Genomic DNA, 22,267 nt, shown 5'->3' with positions numbered 1-22,267 from the left:
TTTGTCTGTAGTCCGTCCGTCTATATCTGTAAACTTTTCATATTTTCGTGAGCCACTGAGCCAATTTCAACCAAACATGACAAAAAGTATTCTTGGGCAAAGGGGATTTAACTTTGTTCAAATGAAAGGACACGCCCTCTTCCGAGGGGATATAATTATAAATTAGTGAAATTACTGGCATCTTTTAAATTCAAAAATCTTCTTCTCAAGAACTACTGAGTCAGGAAAGATGAAACGCATGTGGAAACGTCCTAAAGTATAGTAGATTTATCGTCAGGTGATTTAGAATCGAATTTGTTTAAATCATGACTCTCCAGGGTAGGCCACAATTGACGATCCAAGTTTTACATTTGAATATATAAGTATCCACGGATGATCTCGTCGTTTACTAATCACGCGGGTGATGAGTAAAAAGACGAGATCACCCGTGGGTATCCGATGATGATAGAAGTAAAATCTTTAACTTATATGGAAGCATAAATAAATTCGGATAAAGTAGTTTCAGATTTGTTCAAATCTTAACCTCTAATGGTAAACGGGGACCGCAATAAAAGTTCAAATTTGTAGGAAATAAAGGTACAGTTAAAGAAATATGTAAGCATCCTAAGTTAGTGCAGAGACATATGTGTAGATTCAATTTTGTTCAAATCATAACCACCCCCTGCCCTTTTATGGGTAGTTCGGGACCACATTTGAATTTTATTGTTTTGTTCCTAGCCTCACTGTTCAAGTGAGGGATGTGGCCCATGTTAGTGATTCATAGGCCTGCTCATGATGATGACATTTACATTATTGTCCTTCATATAAATATTCTTGAAATTGTTTTATACTTTCTTGCTCATCTGCACGTATTTGTTGAATAAATGGAAATTCTTAAGCATTTAACAGGTCAAGTAGTTTAATCTTAATTTACCATAGTTTGATTCAATCACAAAGTCCAAAGAGACTTAATTAAGCACATGAATAATGAAAATTAACATTAAGATATGAAGAACATACTACATGTAGGTATTCCATATTTATTATGAATTTTATACATATAAAGAACAGCAATGAACAAAAAAATCACATAAAAATCTATTTCTTATAAACCTCTCTACAATTCTTACCGAGTATCATTATTAATAAAGGCTTGAAAAACCATTAAAATCTGGCATGCATAACATTTTCAAAAATTTTCTTTTTTGCAAGAAAATGCTGCCTTAAATAGTAAATTCTTATACATTTCACCAATTCTATTATAAAATTTCTTTTCTTTCTGGAATAAAAAAAAAATCAAATATAATGTGCATGTATATGTGCCAGTGATTAATCTAGGTTTAGGGGAAAACTACCCTTTTAGGTAAAATTGGAAAAAAATAACCGAGGGTCTTGGGGGCAACACCAGACCTCCAACGGGTGCAGGACGAGCCCTGCTGGGGGATCCGGTTTAGTCTCTGCATTTTTATGACTAAGTAAAATACATAAATAGGAAAGGAAACCCATATTTCACATCTGAAAATCTTTACTTTTAAATTTCCAGTTTTTATGAAGAAAAAAGTTTATTAGGGGAGTTCACTCATCAAAAGGGGAAAACAGGATATTCAGGGAAAATTTTCTCTTGGGAAAAATACTGAATATCAGTGGTAAATATGCCCAGGATTAATCCCTGTGTGCATACATATATACAATGTACATGTAGATTATGTATGAATTTCACTTTGACTTAAAAAAAAAAAAACCTTTTTGTGAGATATCATGCCAATCATACAAAATTAAAAATATACATAATATATACAGAATATTTACTAAAAAGGTAACATATAATTTAAATATATAAGCCATAAAACATGACTAGCTTGCCGATTCATAAAACTTATATAACTCGAATCATGCATATTTATTAGCCACTATTGAAAAATACTTTTTCTATTCATTGATGCATTTTTTTTCTTGATGATTTTTAAGTCCTGAAAAGAAATTCACAGCACACACAGACATCCAGGCAGTATAGAATGTATAAATCATTCAAGGAAAATATATATATATACAATACAGCTCTATTAAATTAGGAAATAAAACTAAAATGTAAAATATTCACATTACAACATAAAAAATAACTCCAAAGATGCCATTCAATATTTGTATCCTTTGGGGAAAAAAAGTCCACTCTACATACACTACCTATATACTCTACAAATAAATACTGTCTATTTTAAAAAATTGTAGATCTTGGAATTTTTTGGGTTTTTTTTTTGCTTTCAAAGATAAAAATAATCAATATTCCCTAGTTGACACTGGAGAGTGCTCATTATTAAGATTTCTGTAGAGCAAAAATGCAAAAATGATGCCAAGTAATAAAGTGACTCCGAAACCGAAACCGCAGCCAATGAGAGATCCTATATTATCTTTGATGAAATTTGTTGTGGCGTCTTTACATCCAATGTAGATGAGGGCTTTGTTTTCGCTGTGATTTGGGGTAATGTACCGAGGAGGTCCATACGGATTTCTTTGACAATTTCTCAACCAATCATCTGTGGAATATGCTCCTTGATGCCGACAGCATGAAGTGGGCACAAAGATTGTATGTTGGTCTGGCTGGATGTAGTTGTGTGGATTCACCTGTTTAAACCATTCTGAGTCTCTATAGAGATTCCAGCCCTGGTAATCTACGGCACAGCACTCCAGCATCCTTTGCAGAGTATCCCACGAGTTCGTGACTCTCTTATTCTCCGCATTATTTTCCACATTATTCCCATATTTGTACCTAATGGTATTTTTCATGTTTTCAATCATGCTTGACCCAAGTTTATCTTTGAATGCGGCAGCAACTGCCCCAGCAGCGATCAGTAAAATTATGGTCAAAATGATGGTCATCATGTAAAGTACTAGAATGGGTCTATTTTGCATGACTGTTCCAACACATCCCACACAACTAATGATGATCAAGACGCACCCGGCGAAAATCAACAGGTACGCCGCAGTGGAATACAGGTCCGATCCAATCACATCGGAAATGAAAATTTTATCCACGGCCTGCCACGCGCCGAGTCCAACACATGCTCCTCCTAGTATAAAGAATAGTATGTTCACCAAGGCCAGGTAGATCCTCAACTTCCCCCTCGACAGCAGTCCCATCTTGAAAGCCGAAATTTCTCTGAATGATAAACACAAAATCAAGCCTTTTCTTTTCTACCGTCTTCTCCGACGTTTACATTTTCCAATTATGTATTATAAAACAAAAACGTCCAAGCGTCTCACAAAAATGTCCTGCTATCTAATCGATCTACGACTCGGGGATAGACGATGGCCGGCCTCACCTTTTTTTCGAATTCAGTGCTTTCTTGAGTAATCAGTTGTTATGCTGGTCCTCATAGCAAGTAGAGATTTCTATAAAATAACGAGTGATTATTCAACCGTTAATCTGCTTGGGACCCAGTTTAATGTCATACCTGATACCGGAAATCAGGTGAAAATTACTCAGGTGTAAATCACAGGTGTGGTTAGTGCGTACTTCGTTACTTCGAAAAGGAAAGTTTAAGGAAAAAAATAACAAAACCTTCGCCCCCCCAGATATCAGCGATATTTTTCTCATATATTTTCAGATAGGTAACCTGAATAATGTTGCCAAGTTAATTAGAGAATTTGTAAGGTTAACAAGAGATCCTGGGCCACAGTGCTCACCTGAGTAACTGATGGCCCCTTTCTTGTTTGTTATACCCCCTGCTTGAAAAGGAGGAGGGCATAAAGTGATTGGGTTGTCTGTCTGTGCGTCCGTCCGTGTAACACTTTGAGGTACCCATCCCTTATCCGCAGCACCTCTTATATATACCACTAAATGAAATTGAGATTTTCACAGAATCTCTCATCTCTGTTACAGTGCCTGTGTACCTCCTATTTCATTTTTCGATTGGACACATATTTCCGGTTTCCCAGCTAGAGCAAAGCATGGATCTGCCATTCTCTGTACAATATTGAAGGGTATACCCATCTCTAATCCGCAACTTTTCTTAATCCTATATCACTGAATAAAATTTTAATGATGCTTTCCAAGATTCTTTATTACATAATGCCATTGTGCACCTCTCGTTTTACTTTTTGATCTGACACTTAACTTTGGGTCTTTCAGAGCAAGGCATGGATTTTGCCATTATCATATGAGAGACAGGGTATCATTTGGTGAGCTCTGTACTTACGGTACCTCTATTTTTGTCCCCTGCTTTCGCAAAAGCGAGGGGACATTAAATCTCTTTCGTCTGTCCGTCAGTCTGTCTAGCTGTCCGTCCGTCACAAAAACTTTAACCTTGCCCATAACTTTTGATTTCGAGGAGCTATGACTTTCATATTTCATAGTAGTAGTAGTAGTAGTAGATTTATTCAGGTAATAAAATCAATGTATGATACAGGGTGGTACAAATATAAATAATGCATAAAATGAAAAAAACCTTATCACAGTAATAAAATTTCAAAAATAAATATAAAATTCTAAATACAGGTGTCCTTTTCCGAATGTTTAAAATATAAAACAATTTTTGACATTTATAAATTTTATGAATAAAAATATATGCATTATAATCATCGTGATATCATGACATTAATTCATAAACCTAAGGATAACCCATGAAAGCAAAATTGCTTATTTCCAATGGGGTCCTTTTTATAAATAAATAAGTGAATAAATAAAACAAAAAACTAACTAAACAACAAAATTAAGTACGAGGATGTAGGCAAGATTTTGGCAGATACATCAATCAAGGCACCTCATTCAGATAGGACAGGTATTAAAAAACCCTGTATCAAATTTGAAAATAAATTACACAAAGCATTTAAAATAAAACAATACATTCATAGTTGTTAAAAATCAAAAATATATAAAAGAATTCTCAACACATCTTTTAAAATCCTCCATTAGATGCTTTTTTACACAGTTCTTAAAAGTTTCTTTACATTCTAAATTCTTAGTAAAAAGTGGCAAGTCATTCCAATCCTTGATGGCATTGTAATAAAAAGTCTGATCTTGGCAATATCTAATCAATGGCAATTTAAAGTTGTGGCTATTAGAGGATCTAGTATTAGAGTAATTATTACTTAAACTTGTAAAATTTGTTTCAAGATAAACAGGAGCTTTCTTATGAACAATATTAAAAACATGATTCAGTCTCATCTGCTTCACTCTCCTGTCCACATTCAACATATTAATAGACTCAAAAATACTATAATTGATGGAATGCATCGGGGATAAATCCAACATAAATCGAATGACCTTATTTTGGCAAATTTGTAATTTACGTTTCATAGCTTTTGACAGTCCAGAGTACCAAGAGCTACATGAATAATCTAAGTGACAGAGGATAAGTGCTGTACATAATGAGAATTTGCTCTTTTGATCCAAAAATCTTGCTTGTCTATACAAAAATCTTAATCTACAGTTCACCTTTTGAACAAGAGAAGATACAAAATTTTCACCAGATAATTTGGAATCAATGTACAGACCAAGATATTTTACTTGTTGAGAAGCCTTAATGACATGCTCTTTACACACAATGAAAAAATCATCCAACTTTACTGAGTTTTCGTTTCGGACCAAATAACATACACTCTGTTTTGCCTAAGTGTAATGATAATTTGTTGTCAACCAACCAGTCTGAACAAGATTCAAGTGTTTTACTGAGTTTCTTAGCTATATAATCGGTACATTTGTGGGAAAAGAGTATGGCACTATCGTCTGCATATAAAATCAATTTACAGTCATTGTCAATACTCAAAGACATGTCATTTACATAAATCAAAAACAAAAGTGGGCCTAAAATACTGCCCTGAGGTACACCACATGTAACATAACCAGGACTTGATGTGGCACCATTTACACAGACAAATTGTTTTCTATCACATAAGTACGATTTGAACCATCTCAAAAAATTGACCCCTAGGGTTTCTAACTTTTTACATAGTATGGAATGGTCGACAGTGTCGAAAGCTTTTTGTAAGTCAAGCATGACCATGCCGGTGAACAGACCCTTAGCATTGTTGTCTCTAATGTGATCAAGAAGATGAATTAAACAAGTATCAGTTGAATATTTATCTCTGAATCCAGATTGAAACTCAAATAAAAGGTTGTTTTCGCTTAAAAAATTTGAAAGTTGTACATGAACACTCTTTTCCAGAATTTTTGACACAATGCTAAGAATACTAACCGGCCTGTAGTTTTCAACATCAAGGGGACTTCCCTTTTTGTACAATGGTTTAACACGTGCAATTTTCATGCCCTCTGGTACCTCCCCTGAGGTTATAGACAAATTTATTATAAAAGTAATTGGAATCTTTAAAATATGTGCACCATCCTTGATGAATCTTGCTGGTAAATCATCAAGACCTGTACTTTTTGATGTGTTTAGAGAAATCAATTCCTTATAAATATAATCCTCAGTCACCGTTGCTAATATAAATTTAGATCCTTTCACATTTCTCCGTGAATAAAAAGACTTAAAAACATTGACTGCTGACAGAAAAAATGTTTGTATATGCTGGTAGTTTGGACACTAGATTTGAAGCTACATTGGTAAAAAAAGACACAAAGCTATCAACTATCTTCTGTGGGCTATGACAGATACCATTTTCTAATTTCAAACAAAGTTTTTCTTCACCTTTTTTATTTTTCAAACCTAGATCTTTAATGCATTGCCAAAGTTTCTTAGGATTTTTCTTATTTTCCTCTATTTTATCTTTAAAATATTCAGATTTTGCCCTTTGTATTTCTCTTTGAACAATGTTGCGAGTTTTACAGTAATTCTTGTAGTCGTCTTCTTTCTTTGACATGTTAAAACAATATAAAAGATGATCTCGTTGGCGAATTAAATCTAAAATTTTAGAATCCATCCACTCCTCTGTTCTTTGTTTAATTCTAACTTCCTTTATAGGTGCAACATTGTCTAAAACTGACAAGAAAATTTTCTGGAAAGCATTCCATGCAGTATTAACACACTCTGTATTGAAACATTCAGACCAATTCACTTCTGCCAGCTGTTGCAGAAAGTCGTCCACAGAATAGTTTCTCAATGATAGTATACGGACAGTATTATGCGTGTTAAAAACACCTCGACTTATTTTCCGTGACGCATAGGTAAGTAGGTGGTCGCTTAAACCAACTGAGATGGTTCCAGACTGAATGACATTTTCAGGTGAGTTACACAGTATATGATCAATAACAGTGCTGGTGTTTGATGTAATTCTTGTAGGACTGTTGATCAGCTGCTTAAGATTGAACAGTTTTAACACATGTTTATATGCTTCCAATATATTGCTCTGCTGCTGATAAGAGATGTTGAAATCACCTAAAATGTATGTCTCACAATCGGTCCTAAGTTTTAGAAGAGTGTTTTCAAATTTTTCTACAAAACTGGACTGATTCGGTGGTCTATATCCTACGCCTAAAATAATAGGCTTCGACTTGGGAAGGTAGATGTTAACTAGGAGTATCTCTTCATCCGCGGTGGTCACATCCTCTATGCGCGTGAATGCTAGTTTATTGTTTATATATAGACATACTCCACCACCATTGCGGTAACGACCTAACCTTTCTAGGCTATAACCTTCTATGGATACTTCACTGTCATTTACAGACTTATCTAGCCACGACTCACCATTTATATGTATTTCTTGTGAAAAGATCTTTCTTTGGGTACCACCAAATTTGACCTTTTGACCTTGGAGTTTGACCCACTTTTACACAAAAATTCCAAACTTTTACTTTGGCCATACCTTTTGAATGGTATCTACTAGGACTTTCAAATTTCACATAGGCTATGTATTCTTTGTAGCAAGACCTTTTATTGGATACCAACAACCTTGACCTTTTGACCTTGACCTTGGAGATTTCCATACTTGTGAAAAAACTTTAACTTTGACCATAACTTTTGAATGGTAAGGGCTAGCGCTTTCATACTTCATATATATAATTCATGTGAGAAGACCTTTCATTGAATACCAAGAACTTTGCCCCTTGGACCTTGGAGTTTGACCTACTTTTCAAAAACTTTGACCTTGGCCACAACTTTTGAACAGTAGATACCAGGACTTTCATATTTCACATATGTATTCTTTGTGGCTAGACCTTTCATTTGATACCAACAACCTTGACCTTTTGACCTTGACCTTTCAGATTTCCATACTTATGAGAAAACTTTAACCTTGACCATAACTTTTGAATGGTAAGGGCTAGGGCTTTCATACTTCACATATGTAATCCTTCTAAGAAGACTTTTCATTGGATACCAAGAACGTTAACCCTTTGACCTTGACCTTGGAGTTCAGTGATAATTTCTAAATAGATGACTTATGAAAGGGCGTTCATATTAGACACAAAATGTCATAAAAATATGACATCTCACCCAAAAAGACACCGAAAGTGGGGGACCACAATTCTTTGAATTTGCTTGTGTTTCTTGTTTACCATAATGTCCCTCTCAAGAACATTTCACTTATATATAGACACAACCACTTGCTGGTGGAGGGCTGAAAATTTATACCTACTTTTGTATACTTAGCACTCAAGGCCATTGAGCAATCAAGTGATCTTTTTTTGTGCCAACACCTACTGTTATGCAGGCATGCAGTTTACATGGTCTTATCAGAAGGACCAGTCTCTACAGCAGGAACTTGTTTCGGAAATCAATTTTTAACCCATAGTACATTAAATAATAACTAGGGATGTCAACGAGTACCCGGTTAACCGGGTACTCGATCGAACGTCCGAGTATCGAATACTAAAATCGGTACTCGGTTACTCGGATGTATATTTTTGAATATTTCTAAGCTTATATATTAATGCATTAAACAATCTGTTTTAAAATGTAAAAATACTCAATGCACTTGTACATACAGTAATTAGGGTTTCCTACTCCTCTAAATGACTGTTATCGCCCATGGCAGTGTTTATACAGTAATTAATCGATCGTGAGAGCACCTGTTACCTGGCTTTTCTCACCTTCGGCTGTCTTCTACCCTTATTTTTTGACTTTCTTTAATTATTTGTTTTCACTGAACATCGTTTAATTAAGGTCTGTTATGATTAGATAAATTAGATAATTTTGTCAATTCTCCGAGAAGCCGTAAATTCTCGGGAAAAGAGACAGATGATATTACACGCGCGACTGTTGATATGGTTGTGTTTGATTACATGCCAATACATGTACAAATAGTTGAAGGCAAAGGCTTTTAAAAAGCTGATGTCCATCGTTGCACCAAACTACAAAATACCGTCCTGTGATACTATAAAATCTAGGATCGAAAAGTTTACGAAAATCTTAAATCGGCTCTGTTAGAACTTGGTCAAGTTCAAGTCAAACTGTACGACTCTGATATATATAACTTGACGTCAAATGCAACAAAGAATTTTATTACAATAACGGAGTAAATTATTTTTCTTTAAACAAAAAGACCACTGTCTTACGATTTTATTTCTTGTGTTTATCTGATAAATAAATTGAACTTAAAAAAATGTATTAAATTTCGTCGGGCACGAAGTTCTCATCATTGTTACAACAGAAATGCATTTACGTGTAAACCTCCTATCAGAGCATGTGATTTTATCTCTACAGGTGTTTACAATGTTTTACATTCATCAATTTTCTTGTTTATATTTATTTACACTTTTACCGAGTACCCGGGTACTCGATCGGAAAAACGTCCGAGTAACCGAGTATTAAAAATTGACCGATTTGACATCCCTAATAATAACAGTTATTATTATACCATGGGTTAAAAATTGATTTCTGAAACAAGAGCCTGAGGTCTCTACATCCTGCATTAGATTCCAACCTGTGACATATATAAGGATCAGCTCCTTACTCGGAGAAACTGGAGCAGACATTCCAACCACTGCACCACACAGGCAACGACCTAGCTGCAGAACTGTAGCATTATGGTTTCATATATTTTAGTCTTTGAATATTCCTTAAAGTAAATCAAGTGCAATTTACAAAGCAAAATTTTCTGTGCACAGTTGGGGACGTTTTTAGCCACTTTCCAGCATAGGCCAATCAACTACCTTTCGTTCCTTAATTCTAGACAATCACATATTCTCTAAAAAGAATTACTGAATCTGTAGCATCACAGTCAAATACTAAAATATATAACCATAATGCTACAGTTCTGCATTGCAACAGCCCTTGTTCTTCATCAGAAGATTCTTTGTCTGTATATACTAGTACTTTGATTGTACATTGATGCCCATCCTACCCCAGGGGGTCATACTTACTTACTTACTTATCGTTACTTATCGTTGGTTTCCAATTCAGGCTCCCTAAGGATCCTCTTCATTGGACTCCCTATATCCTACTTCAGTTTTAGTATTACTCACTACGTGACTTCCGGATATTGTAGCCTTATAGTCATATAAAATGTCTTGATTTTCCCAGTGTTTATCCAAACGTTGCTTGAAAGAATTAGTAGTCTTCGCACTTATAACATCCTCTGGTAGACTGTTCCAGATCTTAGCAGCTCTCAAGGTGAAGTTATATTTTCTGATATCTAATCTGGCTCTCTGGATTAATAGTTGCTTGGAATTCCCCCTTGCAGTTTCTCTCCCTACATGATCTCTCCTAAATTTCACAAAGTTGGCTGCTTTTGTGTCATATTTTCCACTCGTAATTTTATATATCTCTATCATATCTCCTCTGTGTCTTCTATAGCTGAGTGTTGGTAGTTTGAGTTTCTTCAGTCTCTCAGAATACTGTAGTTAAGATCTGACATTCCAGGTATCTGCTTTGTTGCCCTTCTTTGCACTCCCTCCACCATCTCAATATATTTAGTTTTGTATGGGAACCAGACTGAGCTTGCATAGTCCAAGTGTGTTCGAACCAGAGATTTATAGAGCGGAATGAATGTATTTTCATCTAAATGTTGAAATATCCTTCTAATCATGGCAAATGTCGAGTTGGCTTTCTTTACTTTCTCGCATATGTGTTTCTCAAAGGTTAAATTTTCGTCGATGATTACTCCTATGTCCTTTTCTTCCTGAACACGCTCTAATGATTTTCCTAATAACTTGTATGACACCTCTTGTGAAGACTTTTTTCCTATATGCATATATTTACACTTTTCAGGATGGAATTTCAACAACCAAGTGTTGCTCCACTGAGCGAGTTTTTCAAGATCTCTTTGCAGTGTTTCCTGGTCTCCATTTTCTTTCACAATTTTAAAAATCTTTGTATCATCTGCGAAAAGGTATACCATTGACTCGACGATCTCTGGTAGGTCGTTTATGAATATTACAAACAATATCGGTCCTAAGACGGAGCCTTGTGGGATGCCGGATGTTACATCATGCCACTCGGAACTTCTCCCATTCACTGTAACCTGTTGTTTTCTATCCCTTAGGTAGTCTTGGATCCACTGAATTGTTTCAAGTCCTATTCCATATGCTTTCAGCTTGCTGATAAGACGTCTATGAGGAACTGTATCAAATGCTTTCTGATAGTCCATATATATACAATCTATGGTGTGTCCCTGATCTAATGCCTCCGTCCATTCATCTAAGACTCTGAGTAGTTGTAGTGCGGTTGACCTCCCTCCCATGAAACCATACTGCCTTGTTGTAAATAGATCATTCCTTGTGAAGTGTTCAGTGATCTGATCCCGCATTACCTTTTCCATTGTTTTACACACGACTGATGTGAGGCTCACAGGTCTATAATTTCCTGCTAAGGACTTGTTCCCTTTCTTGTAAATAGCACTTATTCTGGCTTTTTTCCACTCCATTGGAACCCTTCTTTCCTCCAATGATCTATTGAATATCATAGTTAGTGGTACTGACAGCTCCTCATGTAGTTCCTTCAAAAACCTTGGATGAAAATTGTCTAATCCTGGAGATTTGTCCACCTTAAGTTCTCTGAGTATTTTCTTAACAGTTTCTTCCTTTATGTAACGTTGTTCCCATTGAATTTGGATGTTTCTGGCTTTAAGTTGTGGTACTTCACCATCTGGTTCTTTGGTAAAAACACTACTAAAAAAATCCGCTAAAATGTTAGCTTTTGTTTCATCATCATCCGTTTTTTCTGATTTCGGATCTCTAGGGTCGGTGCATAAATCTGCAATCCCTTGTCTGCTTTTACTCTTTGAGTTGATATACTGCCATATTCTCTTAGGATTACTCTTTGCTTCCTTTGCTAGATTTTTTTCGTATTTCTTCCTAGCCTTCCTTACTAGTTTCCCTGCTTTGTTTCGAGTACGATTGTAGTTTCTTCTAACATCTGGATCTTTGTGTACCAGGTACTTGCGTGCCAAGGCATTCTTCTCTTTAATGACATTTAGAGTTTCTTTATCCAAGGGAATTTGCTGGTTTTTCTTCCTTCCAATTTCATAAGTAGGTACATACTTATTCTCTAGATCCTCCATCTTTCCACGAAATTTTGTCCATATTTCATCTATGTTTTCAGAGCCATTCCCCAAAATATGCCTCCAATTTATCTGCTTAATTTCACCCTTTAGTCCTACATAGTCAGCTTTGCTATAACTTTTTCTCTTCTTCTTTGTTTTCTTGACATCCACTCTGCACACATAGCTGAATATGATGACACAGTGGTCACTTTTTCCAAGAGGACTTTGTAGTTCCATATCTACTACTGTGTCCGGGTCCTTGGTTAATATCAGGTCTAGCACATTTGGTGTATTAGTTCCCCTCCATCTCGTTGGTTTATTTACCATTTGGAATAAAAAGTTATCCTGTAAGCACTCAAGGAACTTCTGCTCTTCTGAATGAATGTTTGATGATGTCATCATCTCCCAATTAATTCCAGGGTAGTTAAAATCTCCCATCAGTAAATGGTGGGTAAAGTTTAGCTTTGATACTTCACTGATCAAGTTCCTTAAAGTTCTACCGGTTTCTTCCGAACTATCTGATGGTGATCTGTATATCACTCCAATAAGCATGGTCTCATTTCTACTAATACGCAATTTCACGAACAGATGCTCACAAAATCTGCTATCAACTTTTATTTCCTCCGCCTTGAGTGATTCATGCACATAGAGTATAATTCCTCTACCAATATCCCCTTCTAGGTTTGTGTGGAACATATTGTATTCCTGTGACCATTCCATGTTGAATTCGGAGGGATTTATTAGATAAGAAGCATTCTTCGCCTTTACTTCGGTAATCCCTATTACCATCGGTTTTACATCTCGGATTCTGATTTGAAATTCATTGAATTTGTTTCTGAACTGATCGGCGTTTGTATAAAAGCAAGTTAGTCTATTCACAAACTTAAAACTATTTACACTATCTTCACTGTTCTTCTTTATATCTACTCTCCTTCTACCCGAACTTTTACCACTCTGCGCGCCCAGGGTGGTCCTCGTACTCGGAAGGTGAATTCCCCCGATTGTGTCCCTTGTAGTTCTTTAGCCCTTTCATACAGTTTCTTCTCATTTTCCCTTTCAGCTCTTGTCAAGTCATTTGCAATTCTCACATTGGTAAACTCCAAGTGATCCTTCAAGAATTTCGCACCTTTAAAAAGTTCCACCTTCTTTTTTGTTGTTGTAAGGGTAACAAGCATTGGGCGACTTGCCTTATCCTTTTTGAATTTCCCTAAACGTACCACTTTACTGACGTCGGAATTGTCAATATTTGTTTTGCATACCTTTCCTATAGCCTGCAACTTCTCGTAGTCAAAGTTCCGTCGTGTCTCACTAGATTCTGACTCACACTCCTCAATTCCATATACCACCATGTTATTTTCCCGACTTTTCCTCTCATTTATTTCCTGCAGGACTGCTGTAACATTTTCTTTGGGCTGTACCTCATCATTATTCGATGTGATTTCAGAATTTCCAGACACTACTTTATTATTTAGTTCATCCTTGACGATTGCACGGACATCATTTTCACTGCATTTGTTTTGCACTTCCTTTTCAAGTTTATCAATCCTTGACTCAAATATTTTCATTATTTCCTTGCACCTATCCTCTATCTCTCTATCCACCACAATGTTCTTTTCGACTTTTTCTCTGCATGTACCACAAAACCACATGACATCACTTTTTGACATAATGTTATATTCCTCAACTGATTTTTTCAGACATTTTATGCAGAAATGATTGGTACATCGTTGACACTCAAGGAGCTTGTCTTCGTCCGACATGAATTCGTTTTTACATAAGTTACAGCACCAAACTTCTTCATTGTCTAATGCTAGTACACAATGAGATTTCTTGGGCGAATTGCTCCTAGAGTTATCCCTAGAGGAAGGGCATGAAACTGTTTTAATCGGTCTCCCCCTTCTTTTACTTTTTGTTTCCCCGCTCTGATCGCCGACGCCATCTTGGATATTTTTTGTTGTAGCCATCTTACCATGAATCAACAAAAACCTCGGTCTGGTATTACTAATATCACACAATACTTATTCACTTGCCTACCCGTCACACCAATTAATACTCTTACCCACTACAAGAGCGATAAAAGCTCGAATATATGCTCGAAATGTCAATATCTTCGTCCTGGAATTTTCAGGCTGCCGTCCACCGGAAGTCACGTGTATCCATGTCATAATTCAAACAAAATTGAATCTACACTATCTGAAGATGCTTCCATATAAATATGACTTATCATGGCTTTGCAGTTCTAAACAGATTTTCAAAGACTTTTTTCATGTACTGGGGTTCATGTATTTCAATGTAAAACATCTACTGTCCATTATGGTCCCACCCTGACCCGGGGGTCATGATTTAAACAAACCTGAATCTACACTACCTGAGGATGCTTCCATATGAATATTACTAGCCATAGCTTTGCTGTTCTTGAGAAGAAGATTTTTATTTTTTTTCTTACATATACCCAGTTTAAACTTCATTTACCCCACAGGCCTTTAGATCGCTTAGAAAAAAAATTGAGGTGTTGAAAAAAAAATAAAGGTATGGAACTCTTTTCATGGGGTACCTACTTTCGCCAATAAAATTCTTTTAAATCAAATGCTTTACAATTTTACTTTCTATCCATATCTATTCAAAAATAAACAATCTTCATTACTACCAAAGTTCATTCCGTAATTCCTTATACTTCTCGAGATATTCTGAAATCAATTCCCATATTGACATTAATTTTTTTTACTCGACATCAGCTTGGGCCTTCACTAATTGTAAAGCGGGAACGACGGGACAAATTTTCCCCGGAATTTATTCTAAACTCAATGAATATTTGCTCATTTGCATTCAAGCTTTACAAGGTTTTTCTTTAATTTGAACATATGGTGTAACTAAGTCATAAACAACATTTTAGCGGTCTAATTGTTTTGAAAATCAAAAGGTATATAATGCATTCCGGGAAAAATTCGTTCTACCATGGCTTCATTTACATTCGTAATCAACATGGCGGTAGTTGTTGATGTAGACGTTTTCAAATTAATTTTTCGCGAAAGGAATATTATTACGGACTTAACGTTACAATCTGGAGTAAGAAATCAACTTTAAATTGTTGAAAGATTTTGCAAATACTATGCAACTCTTCGCCGCACTTCAAACACCGTCTGTTTACATGTGAATGGCCAGGGGCCCAAGCTAATGTCGAGTAAAAGAAAGTAGGTCATTTTTGAAATTGATTTCAGAATATCAGAGTTTCCGAAAACCAAATTTTTCTATCAGTCATTCGGACTGATGACTTAATGTGTTCTATCAGTCCGAAACATATTCTATCAGTCCGAATAAATTTTAAAATATACAGTGTATTTCTCATGTCAGATGTAATTCAAAGAAAATGGCATTGAATATGTAAAAAAAATTGTGGCTCACAAACACTGATTGTGATACCAGGAATATAAAATGCAACTATAATTAATTCAAACATGGCACCAGGTCACACAGGCTTGTGGCAGCAATAAAGTCACTAGCCCCAAGTAAATATTGTGAGAAAGAAACAAATAATTACAAAAAAGTTAATTCTTGAAAAAGAAAACTTCTCAAGGTTTCTAGAATTCTTTTTAAAATTTAAAGTTTAATTCTCACTTGTAAATTTGAATCATATATAAATAGCAGTAGAAATTCAAAATAAAAGTAAATTTAAAAAAAATTATCTTTACGTTTTCTCAGTGGGCATTGCACCTCTTGACCTATATACTGCATGTATTTACCAATAACAGAGGAATGGAGGAAATTCGGATTAGGAAAAAACGATCGTTTTTGGAAGTAAATAAGTCAAGTAGAACTGCAAAATGGATAAGATAATGGATATTTACGAAGAATAGGAGCTTGCTGCATTGAAATTTTTCATTTATGAAGATATTGCAATAGATTAGAGTACAATAAATTAATCAGGACAAGCCCTCACCACAATCGGTCACACGGACCGATACTGTAGCGAATTTCATCGGACATTTAGATTTTCTATCGGTTTTGCCGGTAGGACCGATAGTTTTCGGAAACTCTGGAATATCTCAAGAAATATATGGAATTTCGGAATGAGCTTTGGTAGAATTGAAGAATGTTTATCTATGAATAGATTTAAATAGAAAGTAGAATTTTAAAGCATTCGAATAAAAAATATTTTATTAGCGAAATTAGGTACCCAGTGTAAGAGTTCAGTACCTTTATTTTTTTTTACACACACAATTTTTTTAAGCGATCCAAAGGCCTGTGATTTACCCCTAATGTTTCCACCCTACTATCTAATGCTTTGAACAAATCTGAATCTGCACTACGTAAATGTAAAGAGGCTTTCATATTTTCTGGCATAGTGGTTCTTGACATTTTTTGATAACCACACATTTTTTTTCTATTTCTTCATTACCTTCCCTTGGAAAAGGTTGCGGCCCTTCATTTGAAAAAACAATGAATTCCTTTACCATAGGATTCTCTGTGCCAAGTTTGGTAAAAATTAGCCTATTGATTCTGAAGAAGAAGATAAAATTTGTAAAAAGTTTACAACAACCACAACCAAAATGGCAGGCAATGAATGAGTTTTGATCAGTTATCAAAATGAAGTCAAATGCAACTTACAATACATGTACCTATGAATTAAAAAAAAATGTGGAGTCTTCAAATATTTTATTTAAGTTCCAGCAGAAAGATAGTTCATGAAGATGTTATTGAGATATTCAAGGATGTACAAAAATCCTTTTCCTGTTTAATTAATCATGAATTTTCATGATGCCTTTATCCCGTAGGGACCAATGTAAAATTAATTAACTGTACAACTATAAATTCTAGCAAATACATACACAAATGAGCCCCCCCCCCAAAAAAAACAAAAAAAACCTAGGATTTTAAAGTCATCATAACTTAACATCAACACCCACAGCTTCCGAGATGTTACTGAATCCATCACGTCTGAAAAGGAAAGAAAAATTTTCAACTTTCAGGATTTTGATTTACAAATTCTGAAATGGGAAAAAGCCATCTTCTCATGTTAAAATTAAATGGTGAAAAACAAGCACATGTACTGCATGAAAAAAAGTTAAAAAAAACAAAAAACTGGCTTTTGGACAATTCTCAGATTCTTGATTTCCTATGTATACCAAAAACCCTTGAATTTTCTCAGGACTGGGCATTTTGTTATTATCCTTGCAGCAAATTGCATGTAATGCAAAAGTGCAAAAATTGCAAGTTTATTTAGTAATTTAATTTCCTGCATTTTACCAACTGTTTTATAAGAAGAAAGGTAAACTGGTCATGAAAAAGGATAATTATCACTTTTAAAAATGACCACGACCAACAAATGGTTGCCAGTCAAAAGAATTACATGTATTATTCTTAAGATACACTTACTTGAGTAATTCCTCAAGTTCTCGCTTGATTTTCTTGACAACTGGAGGTCCTTCATAAACAAGAGCTGTGTAGAGTTGAATGAGACTAGCACCAGACCGGATTTTCCTATACGCCTCCTCCCCGGAGTGCACCCCTCCTACCCCTATGATTGGGACTGTACCTAACAATTTTTATAAAACTTTAGTTGAAGTACAGTATTTACATCAATAACATTCTTTTCTTAAATCTCTAACCCTAGAAAATCTATACATGCAACTAAACTTCTACAGTAAAATTCTGTAATAACAACTCTCTTTAACCTATGAAATTTTTTTCCTATATCCGTAATTCGTAAAATCCGCATAAGGTTTGGTTAAATTTATATAACTGGGAACCCAAGATAACTTCGCTATATCTGTGAATTCGCAATATTCATGTTCATACTAAACAAGTTTTACTGTACATGCTTACAGAGATTTTCAAGGTTTAAATTTTAAAATTTTTGTCATTTCATAACTGAGATACATTTCATTTCCTGTCAGGAAGAACACATCAATGTCAGTTAAATATGCTGAACTTTTGAGTTTTCAAGAAACTAAGTGTAGTGAAAGAGTAAAGCGAGTCTGACATTTAAATATTAAATATAGATACAGTTATGCTATAACATTTAAGAGCCACTCTCTGTAATGATTTGAAATTTTATATAGGAGCTGTGGCACGCATAGTCTCAGAATTTCTCCAAACTCTCTATGATAAAAGTCATTGATACCCTAAACTGAAATCAGGCAAAAATTGGTTGCTATGTTTTATAGTTACCATGGCAACATGTCTTAAAGTTAAAAAAATGGCATTTTTAAACATGTTTAGAGCCCCATAGTTAACATTTGCGGCAAAGCAAACAATTGGCAATGACTGTTTCCAAAAGTTGAAGGTCAGATGTCTCAAATGCATGATAAACATGTTTGGTAAATCAACTATTACATACGTTACTATGGTAACAAAGTATTCAAAAGTAAAAAAATATTCAATGAATTTTATTAAGTCAAACACGTAAAAATAAAAAGCAATTTTAGGATGAAATGTGACCAAATAATAGAAAAAAGAGCCTTGAAACATTTACCAATAACAAAATATCATATTTCATTTTGGTTGGCAATGGTTGCCAAGGTTTTTATACCACAGAGAGCCTTCAAAGTAACACTCTGTATGTTTAAATCTGATCCTATCTTTAAAAAAAGCACATTTCCTCATAACAAATGATCAATTTTTAAAGATGTTGGTGTGCTCCAAGTTTTACCATTTGAAAAAATTCAGATTAGATTCTTTAAATAGAGCGTTGCTATGGAAATAAGCAGAAAATATATGCTTAAAAACCTGAAAAATATTTTCTTTCCTTGGATACGTACCCTTAAATGTAGATTCCCAAAATTTTTATGATTGATATTTATAAACAGCTAACTTGACTTTTAATTTTGACTATCATCCAATCTCTAAGTGGATGCAAGAAGTTGGCACACGGGGTTTAATATTAATATAAAGTTCACAAAATCGAACATTTTCCCTTCTTGGTAACCATAGCAACAATGTTGTTTTCTTTATCAAATTTTATCAATATATGATATTCAACTTCACTTCTAACAGATAAGTGCCATTCAAGCTGAGTCTTTTAATTGGTTTTTGATTAAATGGCAATTCAATTCTTAATGCAGCGAAAAAAATTCACTTTTAAGCACCGGTACTTTGTTTCCATGGTAACACTGCAAAGTAGCAATTATACCTAATTTTTCTTATGATTTTGGTGTTGCAAGGTCCTAAGGATGCATATTTGCCAGTCTTGAATTTTCATGTTTTTCCTCAATACAGTAGCATTAACCCAATCTTAGTTACTGGTTTTGCTTGGTTACAATGTGTTACCATGGCAACCATAAAAATTATTTATAGAATAATATTGCTTATACTTATATACTTAAGGTAAAACATTTTCAAAACTTTTCTTAAGTCGTTGATTGAGTTTGAGCATGTAACACCTACCATTAGTGAATTCGGAGTGTTTTTCAGCATATCTCAGCATTTTAAAGTATTCCAAATGTACCCTTGGTTACCACTTACTTAGAGATATATTCTAAACAGTTTCTTTACAGTATAAGTGACCTCAAGATGTCATATTTTTGTGAGAATGGTTTGTTTGCTTTTTCTAGTTTTTATTAAGCCACAGTCAAGATTTAAAGTGGCTGAAAATCTCGATTTTTCAAACTTTTCCGGCTGTTGCCATAGCAACCGAAACACATAGCAACGAAATTTTGTTTGACTTTTGTTTCTAGTGTCAAGTACTAAGCATGGGTGAAGTTTCATCAAAATCGGTGACCATGCGTGGCAACGAAGTTTAAGTGGTTACAGAGAATGGCTATTAAAATCTGTACCTTTAGTTAACCTATACATGTGTTTTTAATGTACAAGTCCTACCTTTAGTTAACCTATACATGTCTGAGATGGTATTTGTTGATAAATCTGCTAATGGATGGCCACTCAGTCCTCCTTCTTCATTTTTATGTGGACTCTTTAATTGGACGGGCCTCTTTACTGTTGTGTTGCTTACAATTAAACCACTTACATAACCCTGCAACAGAATCAATGACAAATGAATCTCAATTTTAGACAAGAAATACTCTAAAAAAGAGGTAGTAATATTATACACATTCTCCTATACAGTAAAATGTGGTTATAACAAAGTCACTGGGACCTATGAAATTAGTTCTTTGTATCTGTAATTCATTACATCCATATAAGGAATTTGTTAATTTAATATAGCTGGGGATCCAAGATTAATTCGTTACATCTGTGAATTCACAATATCCGTGTTCGTATTGAACAAGTTTAACTGTAGATAAATTTTGTTCAAAGGAAGACAACTCTTGCATTACCTTTTTGGAGGTGACCACAGCTGCGATATCTGCTTTGTCCTGGTCAGTCAGATCTGGGGCTATTTTTACCAACAGGGGTTTCCTGACTTCCATCTCATCTCTTTTTTCTATTACCTTGTTCAATCCAAAAACAAATTAAATTCAAAGTAAACAATAAATTCATGCATGTATCAATCAATCAAGCATACATAAAATATAATCAAAGTACTGAAAGTACTGAATCAAGGTGATATCTTCCAGAAAAATGTGAAATTCATCCCCAAGTTAACTGACACACACAAAAACTTAAATCTTTAAGAACCAGTCAGAAACCCCAATGAAAACCATTGGAAAGGAAAAAGTGAGCAACACGACAAATGCATTTTGTAGCTTATTTGATATATAACAACTAAACTAGTTATCCCTGAGTACCCAAACTTCGTCACCATAAGTGGAAAACACCCTGAATTTTTCTTCAAATTATATTTTGATTTGATTCTTGTTTGCTACACACAGTAATTAAGTTGAACATTGTTAGAGTAATATTCACAAAAAAGTGCAGTTACTTGGCTTATATAACACCACTAAATAGAATGTGTATCCTGCCAGTGTCATTTCATCCAGTGTACACTAACTCAGTCACCAGGGTCCTCTAAAATATGCATACAATTTTTATACCTTTTTCTTAAATTTCTAAACATAAAAAATTGTTTTTAAGATTTCAAATACTATTAAATTGTATTTTTTAGAAAGGCATCAGCAATATACACAAATAATGTTAAAACAACATATTCTATTAGTAAAAATGTTTTGCTGATGTTATCACAATGCATAGTGCATTGGGGCAATTGTATATAAATCATAAAATATTTTTAGCCGTATTCAACATGGTATGTCATGATACACCTTTGAAATAGACCTTCATGAAAATGGCTGACAGGTAAAAATGACCATGTTGACAAACCTGTTGGAGGTTTAGATGGAATAGCGCATAGGGGAAAAGGTGCTGACTGATTTCATGTAAAATATGATAACTAAAATTAAATAAGTGTATATTTTATTTGTTTTGATACATTTTTGAACTTGAAAAGAAACCAAAGAATAATAACTTTATTACTATATGTACATGTATATTACATAAGATAGATTAATAACTCTAAAATCATACATGCCAACTTTCCCGATTTAGGCGGGATCCTCCCGATTTTACCCTTTCATCCCGCCTTCCCGATCGGGAGAGAAAAATTGCCCTAATTTCCCAATTTGAAAAAAAAAAAATCACCTTAAAATTTCAGATTTTAAAAGTTTCCCTACCGCTGAATTTTGACAATCGGGAAAACAATGTCAGACTTGTATATTCAATGCACACAGATAAGTTTCATTGTTTATTTAACCAGATGTTAATTACTAATTAAGCCACAGGAAATCACTTCACGCATGAATGCACGCAGTTGTCCAGGTACGAGTAGCTTATAGCTTGGGGCAATTAGGGTATTATCTTGTCAGTTTTAAGGGGTATGCAAGGTGAAACACATAGATTAACGTGATAACTATTAGTCATTTTATTAAAAACATAAATTAAAGACAATAAAATACTAATTAAACCATAAAATCGGAATCCAAAGAGATCGTTTATTTGAAAACTAAAGTAGAAAACTACA

At 34.5% G+C, this 22,267-nt stretch overlaps 2 protein-coding genes across 4 annotated transcripts in view; both read right to left on the bottom strand.

The window, feature by feature from the left end:
• Positions 1–1,011: 1,011 nt before the first annotated feature.
• LOC134283039 (CD82 antigen-like) lies at positions 1,012–3,453 on the bottom strand. The gene has a single exon (XM_062765475.1). The coding sequence runs from the start codon at positions 3,115–3,117 to the stop codon at positions 2,257–2,259; it is 861 nt and encodes a 286-aa protein (XP_062621459.1). The 5' UTR covers positions 3,118–3,453; the 3' UTR covers positions 1,012–2,256.
• Positions 3,454–16,988: 13,535 nt separating this feature from the next.
• The window catches only part of LOC134283043 (dihydroorotate dehydrogenase (quinone), mitochondrial-like), an 81,058-nt gene continuing 75,779 nt past the window's right edge, over positions 16,989–22,267 (bottom strand). For all 3 annotated transcript variants that reach the window (XM_062765481.1, XM_062765480.1, XM_062765482.1), the window contains 4 exons: positions 20,628–20,741; positions 20,170–20,323; positions 17,728–17,887; positions 16,989–17,289 (listed from right to left, as the gene is read on the bottom strand). In XM_062765481.1, coding sequence (XP_062621465.1) covers positions 17,235–17,289; positions 17,728–17,887; positions 20,170–20,323; positions 20,628–20,741 — 483 coding nt within the window. In that variant the 3' untranslated portion in view covers positions 16,989–17,234. The remainder of the gene's footprint in view (positions 17,290–17,727; positions 17,888–20,169; positions 20,324–20,627; positions 20,742–22,267) is intronic.

The sequence above is a fragment of the Saccostrea cucullata genome, unplaced genomic scaffold (assembly GCF_032062105.1).
Source record: "Saccostrea cucullata isolate Sc308-1 unplaced genomic scaffold, CSIRO_AGI_Scuc_v1 ctg88, whole genome shotgun sequence".
NCBI lineage: Eukaryota > Metazoa > Mollusca > Bivalvia > Ostreida > Ostreidae > Saccostrea > Saccostrea cuccullata.
The sequence above is the reverse complement of the archived record's forward strand: the minus strand, read 5'-3'. Positions and strand labels throughout refer to the sequence as shown.